General features: G+C 36.5%; 1 protein-coding gene across 1 annotated transcript; it reads left to right on the top strand.

Annotated features, from left to right (window-relative positions):
• Window positions 1–235: 235 nt before the first annotated feature.
• On the top strand, window positions 236–27,201 carry LOC132156304 (semaphorin-3ab). Its single transcript, XM_059565249.1, has 17 exons — window positions 236–766; window positions 9,084–9,244; window positions 10,812–10,874; window positions 14,225–14,344; window positions 14,564–14,657; window positions 15,918–16,037; window positions 16,482–16,624; window positions 17,887–18,001; window positions 18,105–18,174; window positions 18,330–18,474; window positions 18,578–18,797; window positions 18,885–18,976; window positions 19,193–19,234; window positions 20,976–21,133; window positions 22,525–22,592; window positions 22,912–23,057; window positions 24,741–27,201. The coding sequence occupies exons 1-17, from the start codon at window positions 652–654 to the stop codon at window positions 25,209–25,211; spliced, it is 2,343 nt and encodes a 780-aa protein (XP_059421232.1). The 5' UTR covers window positions 236–651; the 3' UTR covers window positions 25,212–27,201.

Genomic DNA, 27,201 nt, shown 5'->3' with positions numbered 1-27,201 from the left:
TACAGAGCAAAATAAACATTGAGAAACCAGGACAGTGAGGTTAGGAAATATCTTCCACACCACACCACACATGCCCTCCAATGTCAGAATGATTCTTGTAGAGTGAGTGCAACTTTGACAGTGTGTGTGGGATGTGAAAGAAGGAAAAAAGTCTACCTAGAGGGTCCTCCACTGCAAGAACAGTCCTCCCCTTTGCTCTCTCTCTCTCTTTCTCTCTCTCTTTCTCTCTCTCTCTCTCTCTCGCTCTCTCTCACTCACAGTCTTTCTCAGCTGGCTCCACTCTCTCTCAGTCTTGCGCTGTGACCGTGTGTGCTGAGCTTGTGCAAAGAGAGAGAGCGAGAGAAGCGCCTAGGGCTTCACCAAGCTTTGGTTGAGTTTAGTCTCAACAGTGTTACTATTTAAAACAGTCAGAGAGGAAGAGCACACAACATCTAGGAGATAAACAACCACAGAAACACACTTTAAAGTGAGACAGTGAGTGGTGTGGACACTTATGGTCCTCTCCTGAGGCTGTGACTGCTTCACCAGGAGAGATGTGATCGTTGTGTGACTTATTTAACACACAGTCACACCTGCTCCATTCAGGACTGGATTGCTGATACGACACTGTGTTTACCAGAGGCCACTGGACTGCACACAGCCGGGGCGAACATGGACTACCTGTGGGGGATTGTACTACTGCTGTGGACGCTTGGTGCACCGGAAAGAGGAACCAATGCACAGAGGAGCAAGAACAACGTACCCCGGCTTAAACTCTCATATAAAGGTCAGTCACCTTCTGCTTCTGCTGCTGATGGGGATTCTAGAACATTGATCAGAATGATTGAGGAATCTTAGAAGAGCAGATGGTAAAGTTAGATGGTTTCTTGAGCTGGCATACGGGTCTGGTTGCTACAGGGGGATTTTTCATTGATATGATTCACATGGTTTAATTATGCATGGTTGGTCATTTTGAAAGATGTTTTTGATAGAATGAAAGTGAAGCTGGACATCATATTGATAGTCATGGATATAAATGGATATTTGTGTTCATTATTCAAAACTAAAATATTAGAGTCGTGTTACTGAACGAGACATTGTCTTTTTTTGTGTTTGGCTAGTGCTGAGGGTTGAAATTATAGATAAAAAAAGAAATAGAAAAATATTAGTGTAGGATTTAACAATTTTCACTTAGAAATTGCAAGTAAATGTAATTAATAATTACAAAGTAACACATTTAATTGAATGTGAAATTTCTAAGTAGAAAGCAGAAATATTATTTTATTGTAAAACATACTCCAGTAATCTTTTTTTTTCTATTAAGTGATTGCATAATCTTAGATTTGATCAACAATGGCATTTTCTTTTTCTTAATTTTTTAACAATTAACCTTAAAAAATGGTTCTATATAGTTATTTAAGACACTATTTCAACCTGATCTGATTCTTAAATATTACTATTGTTTGTAGTGCCTGTTATGGTTAATTTGGTAATATAAAAAATACATCTGACTTGATTAACACCAGTTATTTTAGCTATTACCACTTAAAGGATTTTTTTTTTTAAAGTTACCACATTAAGCATTTTGTACAGTTTAGAGCTTTAATTAACAGTTTTACTTTTGAAGGAAGCATTTAGGTTTAATTCGACAAGACACAGGTAATAAGTTCAGTTTCATGCACAGGTTAAATCAGGCATGTGTTGTAATGTTTGTGCATTTGCAGTGCCTTTGGGCTGAATGCGTTTGTCTGGATGCACAGGTGGGAATGTTTAAACCTGCTGCCATTCATTGTTTCCCTGAAACACCTACATGTACAGTTCATACGCCAAAAATACAGACTAAACTCATTTTTAATTTATATGCTGTACATTTTGAGTCTAACTTAATAATAGCAGTCAATCATAAATGATCTATCATGGCGTGTTTGCTTCAGTATCCAACAGAGTACAGTTGTTTTCAATTAAATTATTCATGTATGAGAACATGTCATTCAGACTTTCCATGTTGGCATCTGCTAAGTTATACCAAATTTGCACCATAATATTGCAGAAATTGTTTGGATATGCAGTGTTTAAAATCATCAACAGATATTGGAAATGTGGATAAGCCTATTTATTTTCTATTAATAACTTCAAATGGATTTTATTATTTTTATACAATGTTTGATTCTATCAGAACAGACTTGCCCATTTTTGGATTGCGACCCATTACTTGATCTATTGTATTCTTCTCTGCATGTAAATGTACTGTACTTTCCTCCACTTTTGTTGCTCAGCTAGAGTAAATTGATTCCCAGTGTTTTGAGGGAGTGTGTTATGATAATCGCAGACTGTATAACACAAGGTGGCAGTTTTTAACTGTGCAGTTTTGTTAAAACATTACAACTCTTCCCATCTGATTGGCATTCATGATGAAGTGAACTGTCAGAAGGGAATTCACAGAACGAATGTTTAAATGCGAGAGCTTGTTCCACCCTCCCTTTGTAATAAGAAAGAGACAGAGAGAGAGAGAGAGGTTTAAAAGTCAGGGCAGATGGCTGTATAAAAGTGAACCATTTCTCTCTTTGCCAGCTTTCTAATTGCAATGACAGCTCCTCATTAGCTGGCTGGTGGAAGCTGAGCTCTATATGAACTGTGGTGTGTGACTGTCAGGTGACAGACGTCCTCGATCCAGCATGCACACATGCACAAACACGGGGGGCACCTGAAGTACCCAGAGCTCTCATCTGCCACAGCACACACACACACACACACACACACACACTCTGGAGCTGTTTACCGTATCGAACACTGACACCTACAGGCATACACACATGAAGAAAGAGACAAAGAGAGATGGAGAGAGAACATATGTTTGTGTTTTGCATCTAGAAAGAAGTGTTTGTGTGTGTGTGTGTGTGTGTGTTTACACTGTACTCTAGGCTGATCTAAGCAAACACAGCTTAGTTAAATGCCAAGACTGATTCGGATATCCAATATATATATATATATATATATATATATATATATATATATATATATATATATATATATATATATATATATATATATATATATATATATATATATATATATATATATATATATATATATATATATATATATATCAATATAAATTGATACTTTGTTTACTTTTACATTTGTAGAAATATAAAAATTATACGAAAACATTTATTTTATTTTGATTTAAATGTTACCACGTGAAACACAACATCTTCCAGACAAGTTGAGCCATTTACAAGCAGACACAATTCCCTAGAGAACCTTCCAGAGACATAATGATTTTTATTCTATGATAATGATATTAACAGTATGCTCTAACTTTCTAAAACGACAGGGTGAAGGAGTGGCAGGAAGCAAGTGCGAGATTAATGAGATTTAATGAAGACAATGAGACACTACAAAACTGTATGTGACACTTTCACAGTAATCTGCTGACATTATCAGATTTGAATCAAAACATCATTTGGCTAAATAAGGAACCTTTCAAATATCGAGGACCACTTTAAATGTCGCCACAAGTTGTTTTTGATGTGTTTCACTTCACTATATTTGTGAGGATAGAATTGTGGCCCTCACATGTACAACCCAACTTCAGTCCTTATATCCATATCTCCAAAGAACGAAGGTGTGTGTGTGTGTGTGTGTGTGTGGAGAGAGAGGAAGAACCCATGAGGGAGTCCTGACTGAACACTGGTGTTCCTCACATGGGTGGTATAGGTATCCCCTCTGAGCCGAGTGTTCCCGGAGCAGCTTAACAGTATCTCCTTTACATAAATGTTAACCGGTGTGGAAAGACATAAAGAATAAGATAATGTGTGTAGCTGCATGTTGTCTCAAATAAGTGGTAAAGAATCAAGAGATTGGCTACTTCAGTCCACGCATACTGTATGTGTGTGTGTGTACTGTAGGTGTGTGTGTGTGGATTTGTGTGGTGGAATAATGTTTTTGGTGTAAAACTATCCAAGTGAATGTTTTAAGACGCTATAATCTCATGAAGGAATAAGAGAAGTTTTATTTCACTTTAATTAAGCTTTTAATCCACAAACATGCCAGGAATCTGGTGTTGGGTTGCATTTGCAGCATGTGAACTCTCCGTATCCTATAAAGTCGCAGTGTTAGAGCACACACACCTAAAACAATACGCTGCCAAATTCCTATGAAATGGAAAATATTTATGGCGCAATACTTATTTTCCCCCTTGGAAAGCAAAAAGACTTCAGGGAATTTGGATTAGATTTGATTTCAGGTTTTTGATTGCTTTAAAATCATCTTTGGACCCCGTGGAAGGAGTTCAAACGATAAGGTATGCTAATAATCAGAACTCCAGATTTGATTAGATGGACATGCATGCTGTGATGAATGGAAAAAAGGTATGCGTGGATAGCACTCATGTTTCATCTGCCCACACGCAAACACACACACACACACACACACACAGAGAGCGCAGGCAGTATGTAGGGTAGGGAAGTTTATTTTTATCAGCCTCAGATGGGACCGTTTCTCTGCCTCCACCTGCCCTCCCCTCCTCGCTTGTGCTCTCAGATTTTTTTCCACAACAATAGATGGAGGGAAAGAGACAGAGAGATGGTCTCAGTGGTTTGAAGAGGCAGAGACTAGCTCTTCTTCAGATTAGCAGCATGTCTAAAGCCATGTCCTCCTGTGTGACCGCATGCTGCTACTGTAGATTACCCACAATGCCAGGCAGGGGCACCGTATGTTCTGGAATCTGACACAGAACATTTTTGCACTGACTTAGCTGAACCATGATACACTACTGTTTAAAAGTTTAAGGTTGGTAAGATTTTTAAATGTTTTATTTATTTATTTATTTATTATTATTTTTTTATTTTTTTTTTAAGAATGACGTCTTATGCCCTTATTGGGTATATATTTTAATTAGTAATTTATTCCTTTGATGCAAAGCTGACTTTTTAGCATCATTACTCTAGTTTTAAGTTTCACATGATCCTTCAGAAATCATTCTAATATGTCAATTTGCTGCTTGAGAAACATTTCTGATTTTATCAGTTCTGAAAACAGTTACGCTGCTTAATATTTTTGTTTGATACAATTTTTCAGGTTTCTTTGATGAATAGAAAGTTTTCTCTTAACTACTGAAACTTGGCTGTGTTTCTCAAAAGCATTGTAAGCAAAGTTGATCGCAGACACCATTGGTGGCAATGGTTCTATGATTTTATGAGTTATACGATGCTTTTGGGAAACACAGCCCTGCTCTCTTTTCCAACATGTTCTCATCTCAATTCAGCAACACGGCAATCAAAATGATCTCTTTCCAAATCACAGCATTTTCTATAATATATCTGCAGATTCCTTGTAGACTGTAACTTTTATTAGTTCATGAACAAACCTACACTCAGTAGTTAAAAAATTTGTCCTGGAACTGAAATGCGTTTTTTTTTTTTTTAGTTTCAGTATTCTGATGCTAGTGATCGATTGCTAAAGTTTTACATTTGATGCCCACAATCTTACATTTTTGCTTAAATCTTTGCAGAATGAACTTTAAAACCATTTGGTATGTGTCTTTGGTATGTGGCATCTCAAATTCTTGATACTGAGAACCTGTTTCTGAAGGTGTTCTCAGATAATCTTTAATAGATAAATAACTCTGGGCTATATGATAATTACAACAACTGTCGCTAGAGAAACCTGCCAAGAACAGTCACTTTTTGAGATTTATATCAGAGTTATGTTTCTGTGTGTAATGGATATTACTGATTATAAAAGCACCTTTCTCTGTTTTACTAGGCAGTTAGATCATACATCTCATGTTAACATTTTTCACAAGATCAGGTTTTATTACTCCAGATTGAAAACTTAATGTTTTCATTAGATATTTGATTACCAGGCCAAATTAAACTTACTTCTCACACCTCAATCTGATCACACACTCACAAAGACATGCACAATTAGCAGAATGATGTAATAATTACAAGATGTTCTATCTGGGGTATCTGATTTATGAGCTCGGAATGCCCTGGCAACCGTCTGGATCATAACAGAGGCTTTGTTTTCACCTATTTGACATAGAAAAACTTGACGATTGAATTATTGTTTTGATGAAGACACACAATTATAACAAAGAAAGCAGCATTGTTTCAGAATACTCACAGACATTTATTGTACACAGACTATTTGTTGCAATGCTTTTGACAATAATCAAGTGTAGTTAATTTCCTCTTGAAAAGTGAATGTTGATGGAGTCATTTTGCAATTCTAGAGAGTGTTTGTGTGTAGTTTGATATAAACATAGTTTAATTAGAGCTCTTTCCAGCACAAGTGCGTTAAACAAGCAGACCCTTGACAATCCAATGAGATGCTTGTGCACAAAGTCACTCATTTACACCAGCCGTGGCATGAAGTGAGCATTAAACTCATAAAAAAGGTGAAAAAAGCAAAAATAGAGAGTATGACAGAAATAATGACATAATTTAGGAGACGTTTCTAAGACATAGAGCTCAGAGGAAACACTCGTTGAACTTTGCACTGTTAATTTCCTCACAGTAACTGAAATATATGTAAAACACAAAACACAAAAGTCCTATACACTGTCAATTGTTAAATGCATTGCTTTGAACTGGATGCTAGTGATAGGCTTATGTTGAAAGATATTCAAATATAATAATTTATATATTGACTTGTAAGAAGCAAATACATTGTAAAATGCAAATGTATTATATATTTTGTTAATATATTTTTGCAAATATATTACAAAATGTAATCTGATTGAACTGATTAATTTGAAGACTTGCATTTCACTTATTTTGTTTAAAGTTGGGCTAATTTGCTAAAGCTTTCAGTCATAAATAATAGTGCTTTGTTTTACACATTTACCATGTTTGAATCAGTTCACAGATTTTTTTTTTTTTTCCTTTTCCCTAGTGAACACAGTGATATGGGAAAAAAGTTTCTTATTTTGGGGTCAGGTTACCTTTATTTATAGAGTGCTTTATACAAAGCAGTTTTACAGTTAGAAAATACTGATTCAGTGAAGCAAACAAGATTTAATTCCGCTGTAATGCAGCTCTCAAAAAATAATAGTAAACAGTCATTATTCAGTTGTTTGAGGTTTAGGCTGAAATGAAACGAGCATAGCTTTCGGAAGGATTTTTATTTGAACAGAAACAGGTTTGTCTTCGAAAAAGCCTGTTTGTGAGTGAGTAAGTGTGCACATTGAAGTGATGGTGAGATGAATTCCATGGGGTTTCTAGTGTGTCTGAGTGTGTAAAAGGCATTCTGAGTGTTTTTGAGTCATGGCGCCAAATGGAAACACCACAGCCACTCCAAACCTGAGTAACAGATTCACTTGCATTCTCTCTTTCTCCTCTTCTCTCACTGACCTCTTTCAAGTCATCTCAACCTTATTCTTAACCTTTCTTTTTTCTGCTCTTCTCTTCTCCTATGTGACACTCCACAGGTTTGTCTTTGCTTTCTCACACTTTTCCCTTTCACTCTTTCCTCTCTTCTGTTCTTCCTCCCCTCAGGCCCTTTGAAAAGCTCTTCATTTTTCCATTAACTCATTTATTAAATATATATGCAAATTATGTGTGTATGTGTGTATGTTTATGTATAGGTGTCTGTGTGTGTGTGATATTATTATTTTTTAATTCATTAATTTATTTATTTTTGGTAGGTATTAACCTAAAAGGTCAGTTCATGATCATGTGTTTGAATTTAAGTAGATGTATTTATGTTTACTTTTGTACGATGAATACTGCTGGGTTATAAAATTGAATACAAGCTGAAACACACACACACACACACACACACACACATGCACCTAGACATTCATAGGTTACAATAATTGTCCAAACGCTTCCATATTTTTCAGCTACTATTAATGTCCCTCTGGAGTGCAATTTAAGTGTGACGGCAGGGAAAATCTTACTTCCCTTAAGGACAAATGCTGTAATTACAGCTGGCTAGTCCCATCACACATTTTCTGTTTTCTTTAACGTGGCTTTACCCCACATGCCAACTTACAGAACAAACCTAAGAGTTGCATATAATGATGGACTGAAACCTTCAGTTAGATATGCAAGATGCTGACTTCATTTATAAATAAATTGCATTTATTTATTTTTTGTCTTATAGTGACAGATATTTCACCCACAAATAGAAATTCTGCCAATGTTTACCCCCCAGACCTGTATGACTTTCTTTCTTGTGTGGAACATAAGTTAAGAGATGTACACTCTCAGAAAGAAAGGTATGGAAGCTGTCACTGGGGCTGTACCTTTTATAATTATGCACTCTTTAGTAAATAAGGGACAAAGGCATTTCTTTTAAAAGTGTACTACCCAAGTGACAGCTTTTGTACTTTCTTTCTGAGAGTATATTTAAGATGTAAGGCATGTTCAACTTGTTTTTTCATACAGTGAACGCATAACAAGTCCTGCAAAAAGGACTTGAAAGCACAACAAAAATCCTCTGTAACCCTCAGAAATCATCTCTGCGTGCAAAATCGAATTTCAAGATAACTCAAATTCCAGTCTGTTCCTCACACAAAGCTACTGCATGTCTTCTGAAGACTTGATTCTTTTATTGTGCCTTTTTTGTGGCTTGACAGTCATGTTTGAATGACTCTTATAGTAAAGAAATAAGCAAATAGCAAATGTGGCCTATCACTATTATGAAGCTACTTGAAATTATTGTATGTAGATTACTTTTGTTTATTATGGCTTGGCTTCATTCAGCTATTTGCTCTGTAGAGAATTAAGTACATAGGAAACAAAAGAAAAATCTGCAGGCAAATATCTGTATTTGTATCCATGAGCACCGCCAGCTTTCCTAGCTGCATATTTGCCACAACCACAGTCACACGTCTGTCTCGCACACACTAGAGCAGAGCTGAAGTCCCTGCTGAGCTGTTCGCTGTCAGAGCCAAGGTCCATCTATCTGTCTCCCTCTCAACCATATTACTCTAAAAAATGAAGATGAGGTTGGAAAACATCACGTTTAACGTATCGTCTGCCATAGTTGAAAGCTCAGCTTTTTTTCTATAAGCTTTTGTTTCGTAAGTTTGTAGGTTACCCATTCTCAGATAAATCCTATATATTATATTCCCTTTTTTTCTCCCACAGAAATGTTGGAGTCTAACAACCTGCTCACTTTCAACGGATTGCCCAACAGCTCTGCCTATCACACCTTTTTATTGGACGAAGAGAAAGGAAGGCTCTTTGTCGGGGCAAAAGACCATGTGCTGTCCTTTAACTTGGTGGACATCAATCTGGACATGGATCTGGTAAGACGAGGGTGTTAGAACAACTGTTAAACTAATCAGGATAACTTAAAATTAATTAGATGATCAGCATTGCACATGGAACATCACATCATTCAAATGAAAGTTGCTAGTTGTAGGGATGTGCTAAACATATTTCACATATGACCAGCTCTTTTTTGGGATGTTGTTAAACCCTCTGTAAGCAAAGTCAGTAGGTTTTAGTCTAATAAAGTAATATATACTCAAATTTTCGTGGGGAAAAATCCTCTCTGGGTCAAAATGACTGGAACAAAACATGAGGATATATAAAAGTATATATATAAATAATAGATTTACTTGCTATTTAAACATACACAGTCTCTCTCTCTTTCTTCCATTATCTTGTTTCCTCACTCTCTTTCTTATTCACACAAACACTAACACATCAGCACACATGGGGATCTGTTTCCAATGAAAAGTGTATGAATATTTCAGAGCACAGCTGTCATACTGATCACATAGAGTCTGGCTAAGAGCTGCTATCCATTCACCTGGATAAATAATGAACAAAATAAACGTAGCCAACTAAAGACAAACGGCGCCAGGGCAAAACCGCAGACCATTTTAGCCTATATACAACTTTATAAACATAACAGAACAAGAACAAAGCTAATATAAATGTTATCATATGAGGAAACATAGGATATATATCATTTATCCTGAAGAATTTACTTTAGTCAGCTATCGTAGTTACATTGTAAGAAGCTGTTCACACAGAACATGCTCTCTATACACCTCATTCTTGAGTTGAATTACGTATATAGAGATATTTCCATTGGCATTCTAAAACAAAAAAGTGGGTCAACGAATTCAGTTATTGTCAGGAATAGTGGTGTATACTGTACTATGCCACATTTATAATTGAGATCTAATGAGGGTAACATGTACCATTTTCTTCCTCCATACCAACTACTATACAAGTTCTGTATAGTACTTTCTCTCTTTTTTTGTCCCTTGGAAACACAGTTTCACTCAGCACTTATCTGATCAGGGTGCAGTTTTACACATTCGCAGCCATCAGACAGGAGCTCCATTACAGCACATTGAACTCTCTCCAGCCACAGGGAGAATGGAACTCGCTGTGACAGCAGTCCCACAGAAGCCTCGTTCTTCCCACTAATACAATTCCATTACTCTTTCCACTGAAGGCCTCTTTTTTTACACAACATGTCTGGAAAGTTGTGTCTAGACCTTGGCTAATGCAATAGCTAATACTGATTTATACAGATTTGTGTTAAAGAATGGCATATACACTGGGTATAGAAAATAATCAACCCCCCTTTAAAATAATCCCATTTTGTTGCTTTGCAGTCATGCTAAACTTGTTGTTATGATACATTTTAGAGTCTGAACTGCTGATGTACGTAGTTTCAACCCATATTTAGTGAAAAAAGCATATAATATTAATATAATAATATTTAGTTCTTAAAACAAGTAGGTTGCTACAGTAGGACTATGAGGGTTAACAGACAACAAGAAGCTCCCAACAAAATATTTCAAGTATTCTTTCGCCTATAACTTTCTCTTTATCTCTCTCTCTGACCGGTAGATATCCTGGCCTCCTTCACCTTCTCGACGAGATGAATGCAAGTGGGCTGGGAAGGACGTTCAGGTAAGTGCTTCTCTTTCGCTTTGAATTTTTCCCCCCATCCTCTCTCTTCTGTCCTCTCCGCAACCCTGAGATCTGTCGGATAGTTCTCACTGATGCAGTGAACTGCTTGTTTGTCTGTACTGTTCCACTGCTCTCTGCTTCATCACTCATGTCTCACTTTGTAGTACACATATGGATGATCTAACTTTATGATTAGATCAGCAAGATGAAACTACGTAAATGATTACACAAAAATCTGTAGCTGTGAACGGACTGATTATCTGACCTTGTAATAGTATTTCCCATTATTATTATTTTTTATTTAATTTTTAATCAAATAAATGCAGCCTTGGTAAGCATAAGAGACTGTTTAAAAAAATCTTACTGACCCAAAATGTTTGAGAAGCAGTGAATGTTTTTTTTTTGAATCTTTCAGAATTGTACAACTGTAGCTAGGTGGTGAAGACAAAAAAAAGAAAGAAAAAAAAATACAATGTCACTTGCAGTCACCACTTGCACCCTCTGCTACCTGTGACATCACTTGCATTTTTTGTATTTTTATTTTTAATTGAATCTCTCAGAATTTTACAACAGTAGCTAGGTGGTGAAAACAAAAAGAAAGAAAAAAAACAAAATTACAACGTCACTTGGAGTCACCACTTGCACTCTCTGTTACCTGTGACGTCACTTGCAATCGACACAAATGGTGCGTTGCCAATAAAGACGAGACACTGTAGTGGTTAAATGATTAAACCTAATTTAGTACCATAATGTACAGGGTCCTGCAAGTCACCTGTAGGAGGAAAAGAAAAGACCCACAAATCCGTGGCCACAGAACTGCAGAATATGAACATAATGCACAAAGTCTCTCGTTTAGCGTTTTCCTCGCCATAACTTAATTTGCGGGTCTTTTCTTTTTTTCCTACAGGTGACTTGCAGGACCCTGTACATTATGGTACTAAATTAGGTTTAATCATTTAACCACTACAGTGGCTTGTCTTTATTGGCAACACACCATTTGTGTCTATTGCAAGTGATATCACAGGTAGCGGAACATGCAAGTGGCGATTGCAAGTGACATTGTACAGTAGGTTAATTTTTTTTCTTTCTTGTTTTTCTACCACCTGGCTTCTGTTGTGAAATGTTGAGAGATTAAATAACAATAATAATAATAATAAACTAAACTAAACTAAAATGAAAAATTAATAAAAAAAAAAAATTAAAAAAAGTTTGCAAGTGACGTCACTTGCAGAAGCGCAGGTGTCTGAAAGTTCAAGTGCATGTCTGCAGTCAGACCCTTCTCAATTAGACAAGTATAGATATATAAATTTAATAGTATAAATATAGAAATGTAAAATATTTTATTTTATTTTACTTTATTTTAATATATTTTGGTTTAGTACAGGCAAGCTTAGTCAACAGCATGGACAAAGCAGCACGTTGTGAGGACAGGAGAACTTAAACTTTAATTAAAACCATGCGTTTTTGTCCTTAAAAGACAAAACATGTCAGTTTAAATTAAGTATGAGTCATGCAATTAACAAATGTTTGCTGGGAGAAATCACCGTACAAATAAGTTACATATAATTATCAAGGTATGTTATGTTGGGATAGGAGGTTGGAGAAATTCAGCTATGTCTAAAGTATCAGTCAGTCAATATTGGAGTAGAAAAAGCCAAATCTTTGAGTCACATATTATATGTTGTCATAGTTTTTTGTAAACCTTTTCCACATTAGACGAGTCACTTCAGTCCGTTCCAGATGAGACTTGCTCAGTCACGTGGTTTTAACACAACTGAGGAGCTTCTGAACATACACATGCACATTTCCATAGGAAAAATCCCTGCTCAGACAAACACAAACACACACACACACTAACCCTGAGAGTACAGGCCACTGGGGAGCTATGGACGCCCATAACAGGATTTCCCTGTTAATGCACTAAACACCCGGCTGGAAAACAATTCCAGCTGTTGTAATATTTTCCTTTTAAAAAAGAGATTTGTGAGAGCATGTTGGTCAGCTGTGCTGCTGCATGTGGAGTTCTGCTACAGGAGTTTAATGCACACAGAAATGACATACATTATCCACAATAAACAAAGGAATTATGCAATATTAAAGAACATGGAATGATTGGGTCAGTCCACAAATTACAGCATTACAATCTGAGGAAATCAAAAAATAAATAAATAAACTTATGGAGGTGATAATGTAAGGGTAATTATTAACTAATATATGAAGCCAGTTCCCCTCAGGTTCACACAGGTGTCCTAATCACAGGATTTGTCATCACATTAACTATGTTCCATAAACTGTTCAAAACAAGAAAATAAAATAAATACTTCATCCATCTTCCCTACTGTTCAAAAGCTTAGGGTCCATAATTTGTAAATTTTTATTTTACATATATATATAAAATTTAAAATTTAAATCAATGCATTTAGCAGATGCTTTTATCCAAAGCGACTTACAATTGCATTCAGGCTAACAATTTTCTACTATCATGTGTTCCCTGGGATTTGAACCGCCAACCTTGCACTTGCTAGCGCAATGTGCACCAGTTGAGCTACAGGAACACTATAAAATATATATATATATATGTGTGTGTGTGTGTGTGTGTGTGTGTGTGTGTGTGTGTGTGTGTGTGTGTGTGTGTGTGTGTGTGTGTGTGTGTGTGTGTGCGTGCGTGCGTGCGTGCGTGCGTGCGTGCGTGCGTGCGTGCGTGCGTGCGTGCGTGCGTGCGTGTGTGTGTAATTAATTCATGTGATGGTAAAGCTGAATTTTCGGCATCATTACTCAGTGTCACATGATCCTTCAAAAATCATTCTAATATGTTAATTAGCTGCTCAAAAAACTGATTATCAATGTTAAAAACAGTTGTGCCCCTTAAAACGCTAAATATTTTTTTTCACTTTTGATCAGTTTAATGCATCCTTGCTAAATTAAATTAAAATATTTTAATGGATTATATTTTATCTTATTTTACAGATCATATTTTTTTAATGCATGCCACTTGTTTTTACATTTTGCTACCTAATTATTATTATTATTATTATTTTTATCTGGTTGGCATTCAGACAGTTTTAAGTGTGTCCAAATACTTTCTGGGGCCACTGTATGCATGTGTGTGGGTGATAAGCGGTGTCTGTCAGCATTTGTTGACACAGATGGGAAGTGTTTATTTATCTGAGAACACAGTGACGACTGTGAATCAAGAAAAATCGATGCACCACTGATGTAGTTTGCTTTTCTCTCTGTTAAGTTCAAGTTTTTGTTTTGGAAGTTTCTGTTGGTAAAATATTGGCTACATCACTATAAATGCTATGTTTTCTGTTCATAAATTGATGTTGTTTTGTTCTCTTTCTCTGCAGAAGGAGTGCTCTAACTTCATAAAGGTTCTGCAGCCATTCAATCAGACGCACTTGTATGTGTGTGGAACAGGAGCCTTCCATCCCGTCTGTGCTTATGTGGAAGTGGGCAAACGCCCGGAGGTAAATACATCCCACATCAGTTATTCTTTAAATGTTTATTGGTGGTTCTATTTGATCAAATTATTGTTATGTCACTTTTGATTATTTAGAGGCTTTGGTCTTATGCAAAAACATTTTCAAATCACTGTGTAGCCTTAAAATACGATGGAAATTTGATAATTGTTTCAATGTGGTTTGTCATTTGCACAAAAATTTGACTTTGTGCTCATTTCTATCAAGGACAACATCTTTCGGCTAGAGTCGTCAAACTTTGAGAATGGCCGTGGAAAGAGTCCCTATGACCCCAAACTCCTGACTGCTTCCATGCTGATCGGTGAGTGATGCTGAATATGAACGATTTATTTTCTGGTTAATATTTAAGTTTACTGTAATCCTACCTGTCAAATGTAATTCTTAAGGTTTGTGAAGGTAGATGTCTTTTATAACAAATAATAATAATAATAATAATTAATAATTTTTTCTTGGCTTCACATTTTTCTGAAGTGAAGTGACACATTTTTGAAAAAGTGAAGTGACATACATGTATGGTGAGCCATACTCAGAAATCTTGCTCTGCATTTAACCCATCCAAAGTGCACACACACATCAGTGAACACACACAAATCATGAACACACACCCAGAGCAGTGGGCAGCCATTTATGCTGAGGCACCCGGGGAGCAGTTGGGGGTTCGGTGCCTTGCTCAAGGGCACCTAAGTATTGCCGGGCCGAGACTCGAACCCACAACCCTATGGCTAGGAGTCAAACATGGGTGGTGTAAAGTCACATGACTAGATCAATATTCCATTCTGAAATTTAGATTATTAGATTACATTGCATTTTATTGTCCTTGTGTAGGGTTTCACAAAATGAAATTTGTAAGCATCTAACTAGAAGCACAAATTGCAATATATAATATTATATAATACAAATAAACGTATAAGTATTAAATAATTTTATATTACTTCATTTTCAACATTTTTATAATAATAGGAATAATTCGTTTTATTTAATTTTATTTTATTTTCACTCAAATTGTTATGCTGATAATATTATTACACAGAGACAGTGCATATGTTTGTCTTCTCAACAGCAGTTGTTGCACTTCACTGAACTGCTTTGTTTGTCACTCTGAGAAATTAATTAAACTATAAACAGAACATAAAGCAGATCTGGTTAGAGAAAACTAATACAGGTCTGTGTATTTGATGTGGTGCAGTGCGTAATCCAGACTGTTTTGCTTCGGCTAAGGTGCTCTGAATGGAAACTCATCACCCTTGATTAATGGGCTCTTTGAGGATGACCAGTGCAGACTGTTCCTCTGATTTTGTGCTCTGCCTGCAGAGCGTTCTACTGTTAAATCTCTCATCTCAGATTAAAGGTCACTTATGACACACACACAGTCCCGTTCTCTCACGCCATCCTTGAGCATGAAATTGCCTGTGAGTGTTGACTCTCACACCTGAGCCGTGCTTAAAGTTTACAAAACCAACTGAAATAGTTCCTCCTGTCTCCTGACATTTCATTCCCGCCATCCATATTGAACTCACATTAACCATCTTAAATGAGTTTTAATTTGTGTTTTGATCATCAGATGGGGAACTTTATGCTGGGACATCAGCTGACTTCATGGGCCGGGACTTTGCTATTTTCCGAACGCTAGGCAAGCACCATCCAATCAGAACAGAGCAGCATGACTCCAGATGGCTAAATGGTGAGACACAAATACATATTTGCACTCATTATTCACGATATATATATATATATATATATATATATATATGTCAGTGTGAGCTGGTGACACAGTAAGGTGATGCGAGATGTACGTGATGTGGCTCTTGCTTCTCAGTGAATACAGCAATAACCCTGAATAGCCATGAAAAACTTGTTTAGTCTGTTTAGAGCTAGCTCACAATATCGTAAACATCGTAATCGTAAAGTCAACACAATTTGCATCTCATTAAGATGCACACACACATATACACACGAAAATTAGAGCGTCAGACCCATTCAACTATATGAAAAATTAATCTTCAAAATCAGAAAATCTGAAATGGTCAGTACCTTTGCTATTAAAGTTATTTGTCCACAATATTTTTGGCTAAATTATTTTTGCTGTATTATGTATCTTTTAATGTGCTGTTTGTTGGCCTTTTAGATCCTAGATTTATCAGCGTGCATCTCATCCCAGAGAGCGACAACCCTGAAGATGACAAGATCTATCTGTTCTTTAGAGAGAACGCTATTGATGGAGAGCAGATCAGCAAAGCCACACACGCCAGAATCGGACAGTTGTGCAAGGTACAATCTACTCTTCACACATGCATACACCAAAAGGACCACAAATACATGGCAAATTTGAGCACGGTTCAGGACTCTTTTCTTTGAAAAATGCTTTAAGAGACTGCTTCCATTCAATCTTCTTGTATAGAAGACACGATTGAGATATTAACAATCTCATTTGTGATTTTTCTTTACCATGGTAATGTATACACACAACATCACTCGATTATTCTCCTCCTCATGGTGGCGATACAGGCAGCAGTAAGGCCCAGCCAGTGTTTTTGCATTTGGCTTCACCTCTGTTTTGTGGCCTTGCTCTTACCCCCGACCGTGAAACTTAAGAGATGCTTAAAATGTCAAAGGAGCCATCAGCCGAGAGAACAAAGACTCCTCTGTGGAGAAAATGTGAGACTTTGGCAGACTTGCTCAGCTCAAGTGCGAGTCTACAGCTTGAAGAGGTAGAAAGGTGTTCTCAATTTACAACTCGCTCGGTATTCCGGTATGACTGGAATCCTCCCTTCACCGGCACGGACAATCGTCTTATTATGCCGAGTGTATGTTTAGTTTATGCAACACATTTTACCGCCTTGCTAATTAGAGCTGATCAATCAACAGCGAAGGAGACTGTTTGTTTATATTGCTCAGTTGTTTCTCATGCCAGGTTTTTATTTTTTTTTTTCATGTAAAACCAGACTGAAGACACGTGTGTGTGTGTGTGCATTTACCTTAAAGGGGTCATGCAATGAGAAATAAAATTGTCCTTGATCTTTTGACATGTAAGAGGTCATTGTACTATAAAAACACACTGTAAGTTTCAGCTGTAAAAGCTTCTGTTAACCCTAAAACAGCTTTTATTGAAACCAAGCTGCCAAAATGACTCATTTAGCTTTTATGCAATAGAAACGAATACATCAGTCAGTGCAAAGCTGACTGTTTATTTTCAACTATGTGAATGTCTCAGAATCCTTTTTTCATGATTCTGTGATACTGAATTGAATTGTCTTTATTCAAAACTCTGTTTAAATGTGTACCATACAGATGGTATTCTGGGAAGTTAAATGTTCATCCACAATAGTTTATAAATATTTAAACTTTTTTTTTAGTTTTTTTTTTTTTTAATGCAAATGCCAAGTCAAAATTCAAAATGCATTGACATACTTTTTTTTTTTTCGTATTGTTATAGCTTTACAGAGTTCTAATTAAATTCTCTTACACATTGGCTTGTCTAAAGTAAATATTAAGTCAAATGATACAAGTCAATTTTAATTTGTTCCTGACAGAATGATTTTGGAGGCCACAGGAGTTTGGTGAACAAATGGACCACCTTTTTGAAGGCCCGTTTAATCTGCTCCGTTCCTGGCCTGAACGGCATCGACACACACTTTGATGAACTACGTAAGTGACCCATGCTATGACGATACCTTCAGATTTTGCTCTATTTTTGTGATTTGGCATATTTGGCTGTCCACCCACTAAAAAATGTTTTGCTCCTTTTCAGAGGATGTTTTTCTCATGAGCTCCAAGGATCCCAAAAACCCTATTATCTATGCTGTTTTCACAACATCCAGGTATTAAAACATCCAATTTACGCCAAATTCCCTTTCCCCACCAAGCTTGGATGCTTATCCTGTCTTTTTGAAATTCAAAGCTTGATAAATGTGTCTCAAGTCCCTAATGGCAAATCTGTCAAATAACTCATAATTGCTGTTCCTCGGGTTTACAGTAACATCTTTAAGGGCTCAGCGGTGTGTATGTATGGTATGGCGGATATCAGGAGGGTGTTTCTGGGCCCCTATGCCCACCGAGATGGACCCAACTACCAGTGGGTACCGTTTTTGGGTAGAGTGCCATATCCAAGACCTGGCACGGTAAGACAGCCAAACAGTGCTGATGCCTTTGTACATTTTACTTTTCAAATTAAAATGACTTGCCTGCTTGGATTTGAACACATGTTCTTCTGGATGTTGACAGTGCCCGAGCAAAACGTTTGATGGTTTTGAATCAACAAAGGACTTTCCTGATGAAGTTATCACTTTTGCCAGAAGCCATCCGGCCATGTACAACCCAGTGCTCCCCATAAACAACCGTCCAATCATAATTAAAACCGATGTCGACTATCAGTTTACTCAGATAGTGGTGGACAGGGTGGAGGCAGAGGACGGCCAGTATGATGTTATGTTTATTGGCACTGGTGAGTAGAATAAAGTTGTTGTTGTTTTTTAAATAATGTGATTTACATGATTTTTAATAAGTCAATCATGTTATTCTTCTACCATAGACATGGGCACAGTTCTTAAGGTGGTTTCCATCCCCAGAGGAACGTGGCATGACCTTGAAGAAGTCCTGTTGGAAGAGATGACTGTGTTCAGAGTGGGTTTAAAGAGCTTATTATACTCATTTATTCCTAATCGGTACATTAGTAGGATTGTTCATTCAAAACTATTTAGTACACATTATATACTGTTGAATTTTTCTACTAAAATACCTCAAAGGCATTATTTTTTAGGTTTAATTCTTTTTCCATTTTTCAGACTGAGAAATATTTAGTAATATTAGTAAAAAAAATATGTATTTATTTTTTCACAGGAGCCAACAGCTATTACCGCGATGGAACTCTCCACAAAGCAAGTTAGTATTGTTAGAACTTCAAACAACTGATCTTGATTTTAATGCAATAAAGGTGGTGAAAGCAGCTCTTTATAAGTGGCAGCATTGAACAGGGTTCCATTAGGCAAGTCTGAAGAACATAATTGGTTTAATAAGTGAAGTGCAGGGAAAAGAAGAATCTAAAATAGCGAAATAGGCCTAATTCTTTAGAGAACACAATGGGTCTCATTCACTAATATTTGTATACAAGTGGACAAAAAATTCACAACAGGTGTATTTGTTTCTATCCTTGCTGTAACATTGCTTAATCCAAATTATTCTATTCTATTACTGAATATGCTTTGTGAAGGATCATGTGACACTGAAGACTCGAGTAATGGCTGCTGGAAATTCAGCTTTAATATCACAAGATTAAATAACATTTTAAAATATATTACATTACATCATTCATTTAGCTGACGCTTTTATCCAAAGGGACTGACAATTGTCTCTCACACCAAAGGCATGTGTCTTATCCACTGCGCCATCAACACCCCTTTATTATATTACCCCCCCCTCCCCCCCCCCCCCAACATATTAAAATAAAAACTGTTATTTTTAATTGTAATAATGTTCCACAATATTTGCTGGTTGTACTGTATTTCTGATTAAATAAATGCAGCCTTGGTGAGTGTAATGAATTAAACCCTGCTAATCATCGGGAAGAAGGAGGCGGGAACCGGCGGACAATCAAAACAACATTTTAATAAAGCAAAATAAACACAAAACAGCGCACCAGCCCCTCACGGACGACTGGTGCGCGCAAATAAAAACCAAAACACAACTAAAAGCCCAGGCCTGGTCCTCTCTCTTCCCTCACTGTCGTCGCTCCAGTTTTATATCCTTCCATCTCCTCCGTGGGCCTCGAGACCGGTGGGTCGAACAGGTGTAGCTCATCTCCAATCACTCCACCGGCCTCGCTCCCATGTCCCTCGGCCCCACCCCACTCGTCACAATGAGCATAAAAGTCTTCTTTCAAAAACATTTAAAAAAAATCTAATCAACCTCAATATATATATATATATATATATATATTTAAAGAAAAGTTGAAATAATTCAGCTTAACACATTCTAACATGCTTTTTATGTTAGAAAGTGGGTCACTAGAAGTCTGTTTGCACATATGTAGCTCTAATTGATTCTAAATATTATCCTAAATTTAAATGCAAACTTTGCATGAAACCATTCACTCACAATAAGATCCAATAACAGGTGATCTCTGTGAGTGCAGAACTAGCCTAGCATGTGAGCTTTTTGAAAAAGCACGAACTGGCCAGCCAAGTAAGCACTGGGTGTTTTGTGGGGAAATTGTCATTTATTTATCATGTACCAAAAAACCCCAACACATCTCTTACTCTTGGGCTGGGATTACACACACACGTTGCTTGGCCTCCAGCTACATTACGCAGAGCAGGGGCTGCTGTCACAGTCACTCACACAACACGGCAACATGAGGTACTGCCATTAGAGGCCACACACACACCAGCTAGTTTTACACTCAGGACTGCAGCGTGAGCTCTCCTTTAAATTGTGTGAATAATCAAGCAGACACTGAGGATATCTGAAGGGATATATAATTAAACAGCTGCGTACAAGCCCCGAGAAAGTTCCTGCATCCTTAGTGAAATAACCGTTAACTCAGCGATCACACCAGAGCACAGGCCATCAAAACTTTGGCATTGTTGTTTTAAGGAAGTCCCAATCTCTCTGCTTTATCTTTCAGCAACAGCTCTATCTGGGATCCACCATTGGGGTTTCTCAAATGCCGCTGCATCGCTGTGATGTGTACGGGAAGGCCTGCGCTGAGTGCTGTCTGGCGCGTGATCCTTACTGCGCCTGGGACGGCTCACAGTGTTCCCGATACTTTCCAACTGCTAAGAGGTACACTGAGGAATGCAGAAATACTGCAATGTTGATCTAAGATGAAGAAGATGTTCCATGAACTTTGCTTTTTTTCTCTCTCTCGGCAAAGGGCTCTGAATTCCTTTCAGATTTGCTAATATACAAAAAAAAAATGGCCAGATTTTTTTTTTCTTTTTTTTTTTTTAACTTATTTGAACTAGATCAAGGTGATGAATTTAATGAATTTTTAGTTGGAGCGTAGTCTAAACATGTAATTTAAATGAGCTCACAGTAATAGCATTGCTATTTTTTAGGCTGTAACATGCAACACTGCAAGGAGTAGTCGACTAATATTTTAGTATTAATTTTTTACTGCTAAAGTATTTATTAATATTTTTAATTGGCTTTTATTTTAATATTAGTTTAAGTAATTTTGTCATGTTCTTCTTTTTTTCTTTTTTTTTTTCTTTTTTCAATAACAAAACTGGTACCAGACAACAATTACCACAAAAATTAAAATGGTCATCATTTACATTCCTACAAACCTGTATCTTTCTTCCATGGAAAAAAAAAAGTTTAGTAAAATGTCTAAGCTGCTCTTTTCTTTACATAATAAAAACATATATTGACTAAGGGCTCTCAAAAAAGAAGTACATAGGAAATACCAGAAAAGTAATTTGTATTACTTCTGCATTACATTCCAAGTCTTCCCGGGTGGAAGAAAGTTAGTTTTGGAACAACATGTCTGAAAAAGATTTTAATTTTGGGGTGAACTATCCCTTTAATGTCAGTTTTACTTTTATATACGTCACAGAAAGAACATTAGAAGTTTTGAAAGCACGTCAAAATGCTGTCATTCCATCTTTGAGTTCTTGACCTTATTTGAAGTGTCCATCATAATCTAATTGGATTTCCCAACTGTCCTTTGTAGCACTTAGAAGCACCACTATCATTTTCACTGTTTAAACTCATCTCCTTCGGGCCGTGAAAAGCAAACATACCACTACTTTATACTTCATCTTCAATTTCAAAAACAAGAACAGAACAGGTCTCATGTTTACAGTCCATGTCATGTTCCAGGAGCAAGGAATATGCTTGTGGATGAGGTTCTCAGAGAGGTTCTTTGTGTGCTACTAGTGCTGAAAAGGCCTCACATATTGCCAGCATTACAGAGTTGCCTCAAAGGTGCATTCAGGACAAGATTTCTCAGGACATGTGTTGTATGATACGTCTTTTCATAAAGGTTAGAGACTAAACAGCCCAGAGCTAAAACGGGTTCTATTTCAGACACACTTATGCTTACGTGGAGCTGTGATCGATTTATTTAACATAGTAAGAGATTTTCCGTGGGACAGATGTGTGTAAGAGTGGATATGTGAGTTTCAGTGGCCTCTTTATAATTCTCTGCTGTGTGGGTTGTATGTTCGCAGGAGAACGAGGCGTCAGGATATAAGGAATGGAGACCCTCTGACTCAATGTTCGGATCTGCAGCATCACGGTAATACTGGTGCAATCACAAAACTTGTTTACTATGTGCAGAAACACACTATGAAGTTTGGGTTAATGATTACACATTTCTATCCACTCCATAATTTTTATTTAGTATTTTTGGGCTCTCTCTTGGCCTTGGCTTGGATCTCTATAGACCTGAAACAAACAGAGTTGTGATATAGACATGCTGGGTGTTACTTTTCTAATGTGATAGCATATGGTCTGAACTATCAGTTTGTATTCTCACTGTTGGATGCCTTGTTTGTCTGTATCAGGATCAAGAGTTCTCACTTCTTTCTCTGTTGTTTCACTGGCTATGTGAGCAGATGAGGCAGACGGAGAGAACGGTTTGCAGGATAAGACAGTGTATGGGGTTGAAAACAGCAGCTCTTTTCTGGAGTGCAGTCCTAAATCCCAGCGTGCCCTTATTTACTGGCAGTTTCAGAGACACGGAGAGGACCGCAAACAAGAGGTATGTTCTGTTGTGTATGCAGTGGAGACCAGAAGACCACTAGTTATCAGCATAACAAGTAAGAAGGTGAATTGAAAAATTACCATGTTACATTTCTTAGTATTTGGTTTGTCCCTCTTTTACCGAGTTTCTTAGACTTCATGATCACGATCTCCAGCAAGATTTAAGAATGGTCCATCAAAGAAAGAGCCTTATGTGCTTAAATGGAAGCAAAAAGTGACCTTGTAAAGGAGATCACATGATCAATGTTACATATACTTGATTAGTGACCTAGAAATATAAATATTTTCTTAAATAAAAAAAAATAATGAATAAAGACTGTATGACCAGAAAAGTCACACTGAATCTGACAGATTTCATTTTGTCCAGTGTGGAAATAAATCAGATTTACATTTGATATTTGCAGTGTTAAATGTCAGGTCATAATTCATGCAAGCTTTCCAACAATCTTTCATCAATTCCTCAAGGTGTGTGATTGATTTACCCTGATATCATAAAATTATTTATGAACTGCATTAAATATATTCTTAATTGTATTTAAAGATCACAGAATAGTGCAAAATAAATTTATTTAAATATACATGGATGTACGTTAGGTATCAAATTTTGTGAAGTTAATAAGTTAAAATACTAATGTTAATGCACAAATACTGTAAAGTTTTTACAATTTCATATGCTGTAATAAATAAATAAATAAATATATATATATATATATATATATATATATATATATATATATATATTGGATGAAATTATGAAATTTGTTGATATGATCAACATGGTATCAATAATGTTGACTGCCAGAGCAGTGTCAGGTATTGTTCATGTTACAAAGTTCATGTAGAGAAATTCATAAACAATCTTAATATATATATATTTATATATATATATATATATATATATATACAGTACAGACCAAAAGTTTGGAAACATTACTATTTTTAATGTTTTTGAAAGGAGTTTCTTCTACTCATCAAGCCTGCATTTATTTGATCAAAAATACAGAAAAAACTGTAATATTGTGAAATATTATTACAACTTAAAATAATAGTTTTCTATTTGAATATACTTTAAAAAATAATTTATTCCTGTGATGCAAAGCTGAATTTTCAGCATCATTACTCCAGCCTTCAATGCCACATGTAACATCCAGTCTATCACATGATCATTTAGAAATCATCCTAATATTCTGATTTATTATGAGTGTTGGAAACAGTTCTGCTGTCTAATATATTTGATGAAAAAAAGGTTAAAAAGAACTGCATTTATTCAAAATAAAAAAAAAATTCTAATAATATATATTCTAATAATATATTTTCTTTACTATCACTTTTTATCAATTTAACACATCCTTGCTGAATAAAAGTATTGATTTTATTTAAAAAAAAAAAGAAAGAAAAAAAATTACTGACCCCAAATTACTGACCAGTAGTGTATATTGTTATTACAAAATATTTATAAATTTATAAATTTAAATATATATAAATTTAAAAATATAAATTTAAAAACAGCTTCTTTTTTTTTTTTACTTTTTATTCATCAAAGTATCCTAAAAAAGTATCACTATATAATATTGGTTTATGGGGTGAACGTAGCCAATAATGCTGAGACTGATGTTGTCAATAATGTTTACAGTACTCAGAGCATGTGATCTGATCTGCATGTCTACATGTTTTTGTTTAGATAAAGTCAGATGAGCGGGTGTTGGGCACAGAACAGGGTCTGTTGATCCGAACCCTCCATCAGAAGGACTCAGGTGTATATTACTGCCATGCTGTTGAACACGGCTTCATCCAGACCCTCCTCCGCCTCACGCTCAACGTCATTCCCACCGAACACCTGGATGACCTCCTGCACCGAGACACGGCCGACAGCAACGACCCGGCCAACGGCAAGATGTGGTACCGTGACTTCCTATCCCTTATCAATCCACCGAGCCCAAACAGCGTCGACCAGCTCTGCGAGCAGGTTTGGAAAAGAGAACGGAAACAGCGTAGACAGAAAGCCAATCTGCTGCACGCCAGCCAATCACATGCCAGCCAGCTAATCCACTCCAGCCAATCACACACCAGTAAGTGGAAGCTGCTTCAGGAAAACAAGAAAGGACGCAATCGCAGGACCCACGAGATGCAGCGGACGCCCCGTAGCGTGTGACATAGACTCTACATAAAAAAGGAAGAGGAAATCCAACAGACTTCTATTTGAGACTGGAGACAGGAAGAACGGAATTTCACTTCCTGTAGTGTGTGGAAGAGATTTACTTATGAACCAGAGCGCACATCTTCATTCACACATATCGAGACTCTCTGAGAGGACTTAACAGGACACAAGATGCAAACAGATACTGAAATACCTGTAAATACAACATAAATACAAAAATATACTGTGAGACAGGTTTCAGTCTTTCATTTTATGAGGGACAAAACATGGATGCTGAAAGACCACCGTTTAACCTCCATTTAGCTGAAGCACAACGCATTCTGGGTAATAAACGTGTCAATAATATTATGTGTATAGAGTGTGTTGACCTTAACATATACTGTATATCTTTGTTTCGAAATAGTAGGCCCATCTATTTATGTACATATCCATTAATTAAGGAATTGTTCATTTAGGTTTTATTCTTCTTTCTTTTTCCATCTTTCTATCTTCCTCCTTGTGTTTTCTATGTTCATCTGCTGCAAAAGCAACGACTCGGCAAATCCATTAATGGAACTGTGTTGATCCTCTGAATAAGCTCTTCTTGACGAGAAAAAAATAACAAAAAATCTTTTCTACTATTTTATTTAGATTTCTATTTAATTTTGTACCTTGCCAGAGTATATCTAAAATATTACATACTAGATTAATTTTATTATTAGTTGTCCTCATTGTAAACCACGGCACCATGAGGGTCAACAAGCCCTCTTCACTATTTTTTTTTCTTCTCAGTTAAGTTATTTGTTGACATGATTTTGTCTATGTTCACATTCGCGTTTATATAAAAGGATTGTGGTCGAGTATGTGAAATACGATGGCGTTTATTAAGGGGTATTGCCATCATGTTGTCATGTTTGTCACACATACTTGGGAAAATACTGGTTTTCACTACATGTACAAAAAAAAGAATTTACTTTTTATTTTGAAAAAAAAAAAACACACACACAAAAAAGAAAACATAACAGATGGCACTTTAGGACCGAGCTTGCCTGTCCCTGCTCTCTATATACATAATCTCAGAGATGTTAAATATATAAATCTCAAAGAGCCAATTATTACATTTTTTTAAGAGAGATTACGAAAACAGACTATTTCTTTCTACTTTACTTGAAAATACCTTATGGACTCAATCATGAAGCATGAAATAAGACCAGAAGCATGTATCAAAAGAGTAAATGGGGATGATTTAGATTTTCTCTTGACTTTATGAGAGGGCAATGGAGGACAAATTTACAACTGTTATACAATATTCCGAGCCTGTCCCTTGGCTGAGGAAAGGACAGCTGTGTGACCGGAACTCCTGGTATCAGAGCTAGAACAGCTGGGACAGGACTCAGACTGCTTGAGAAGTCCTACTTTCACTTCTCCCACTGAATTAGTTTTATCAAGTTGTTTTTTTGTTCCTTTTTTGTTAAGGCCACACACATACTCACACCTACAGCACACATATATTTGAATGTAGCTGTGAACATATAGACTGTTTATGAAAAAATGGCCCAAAATATATGCCACTGAGTACAAACTGCATGTGAATTTACAGCATCACTCATTTCTATACTCGTTTACAGTAGCTGCTCTTGTTACTGAGTGATTTGTCTGGCGTTGGATTCCAGGCGGTGCTGAAAAATATTCTGCTAATAATGACAGATGGTGTTATTGACAGGCATAATTTCTGCCTGAAAAATTATCTCCCTTTGTAGCTAATTATCCAACCAACAGGAAACCGTTTTAAATGAAAGGATTTAAAATGCAAAACTCAACAGCACTTGAACTTGGTTGCCCTGTTTGGATGGACTTTGGGCAGAAAAGGACACATGCCTTGCTTTGACTTTTTTCAGGTAATCCCCTGAACTGGAAATGAGGGACAAAGACATGAAAATGCTGCTGTAAATTATTCATTTCTGGCATGCATTCTGCTGTTCAAATAAATGTCTCTTCTAAAGAA

Source organism: Carassius carassius, chromosome 13 (genome assembly GCF_963082965.1).
Source record: "Carassius carassius chromosome 13, fCarCar2.1, whole genome shotgun sequence".
NCBI classification, from domain to species: domain Eukaryota; kingdom Metazoa; phylum Chordata; class Actinopteri; order Cypriniformes; family Cyprinidae; genus Carassius; species Carassius carassius.
The sequence above is the reverse complement of the archived record's forward strand: the minus strand, read 5'-3'. Positions and strand labels throughout refer to the sequence as shown.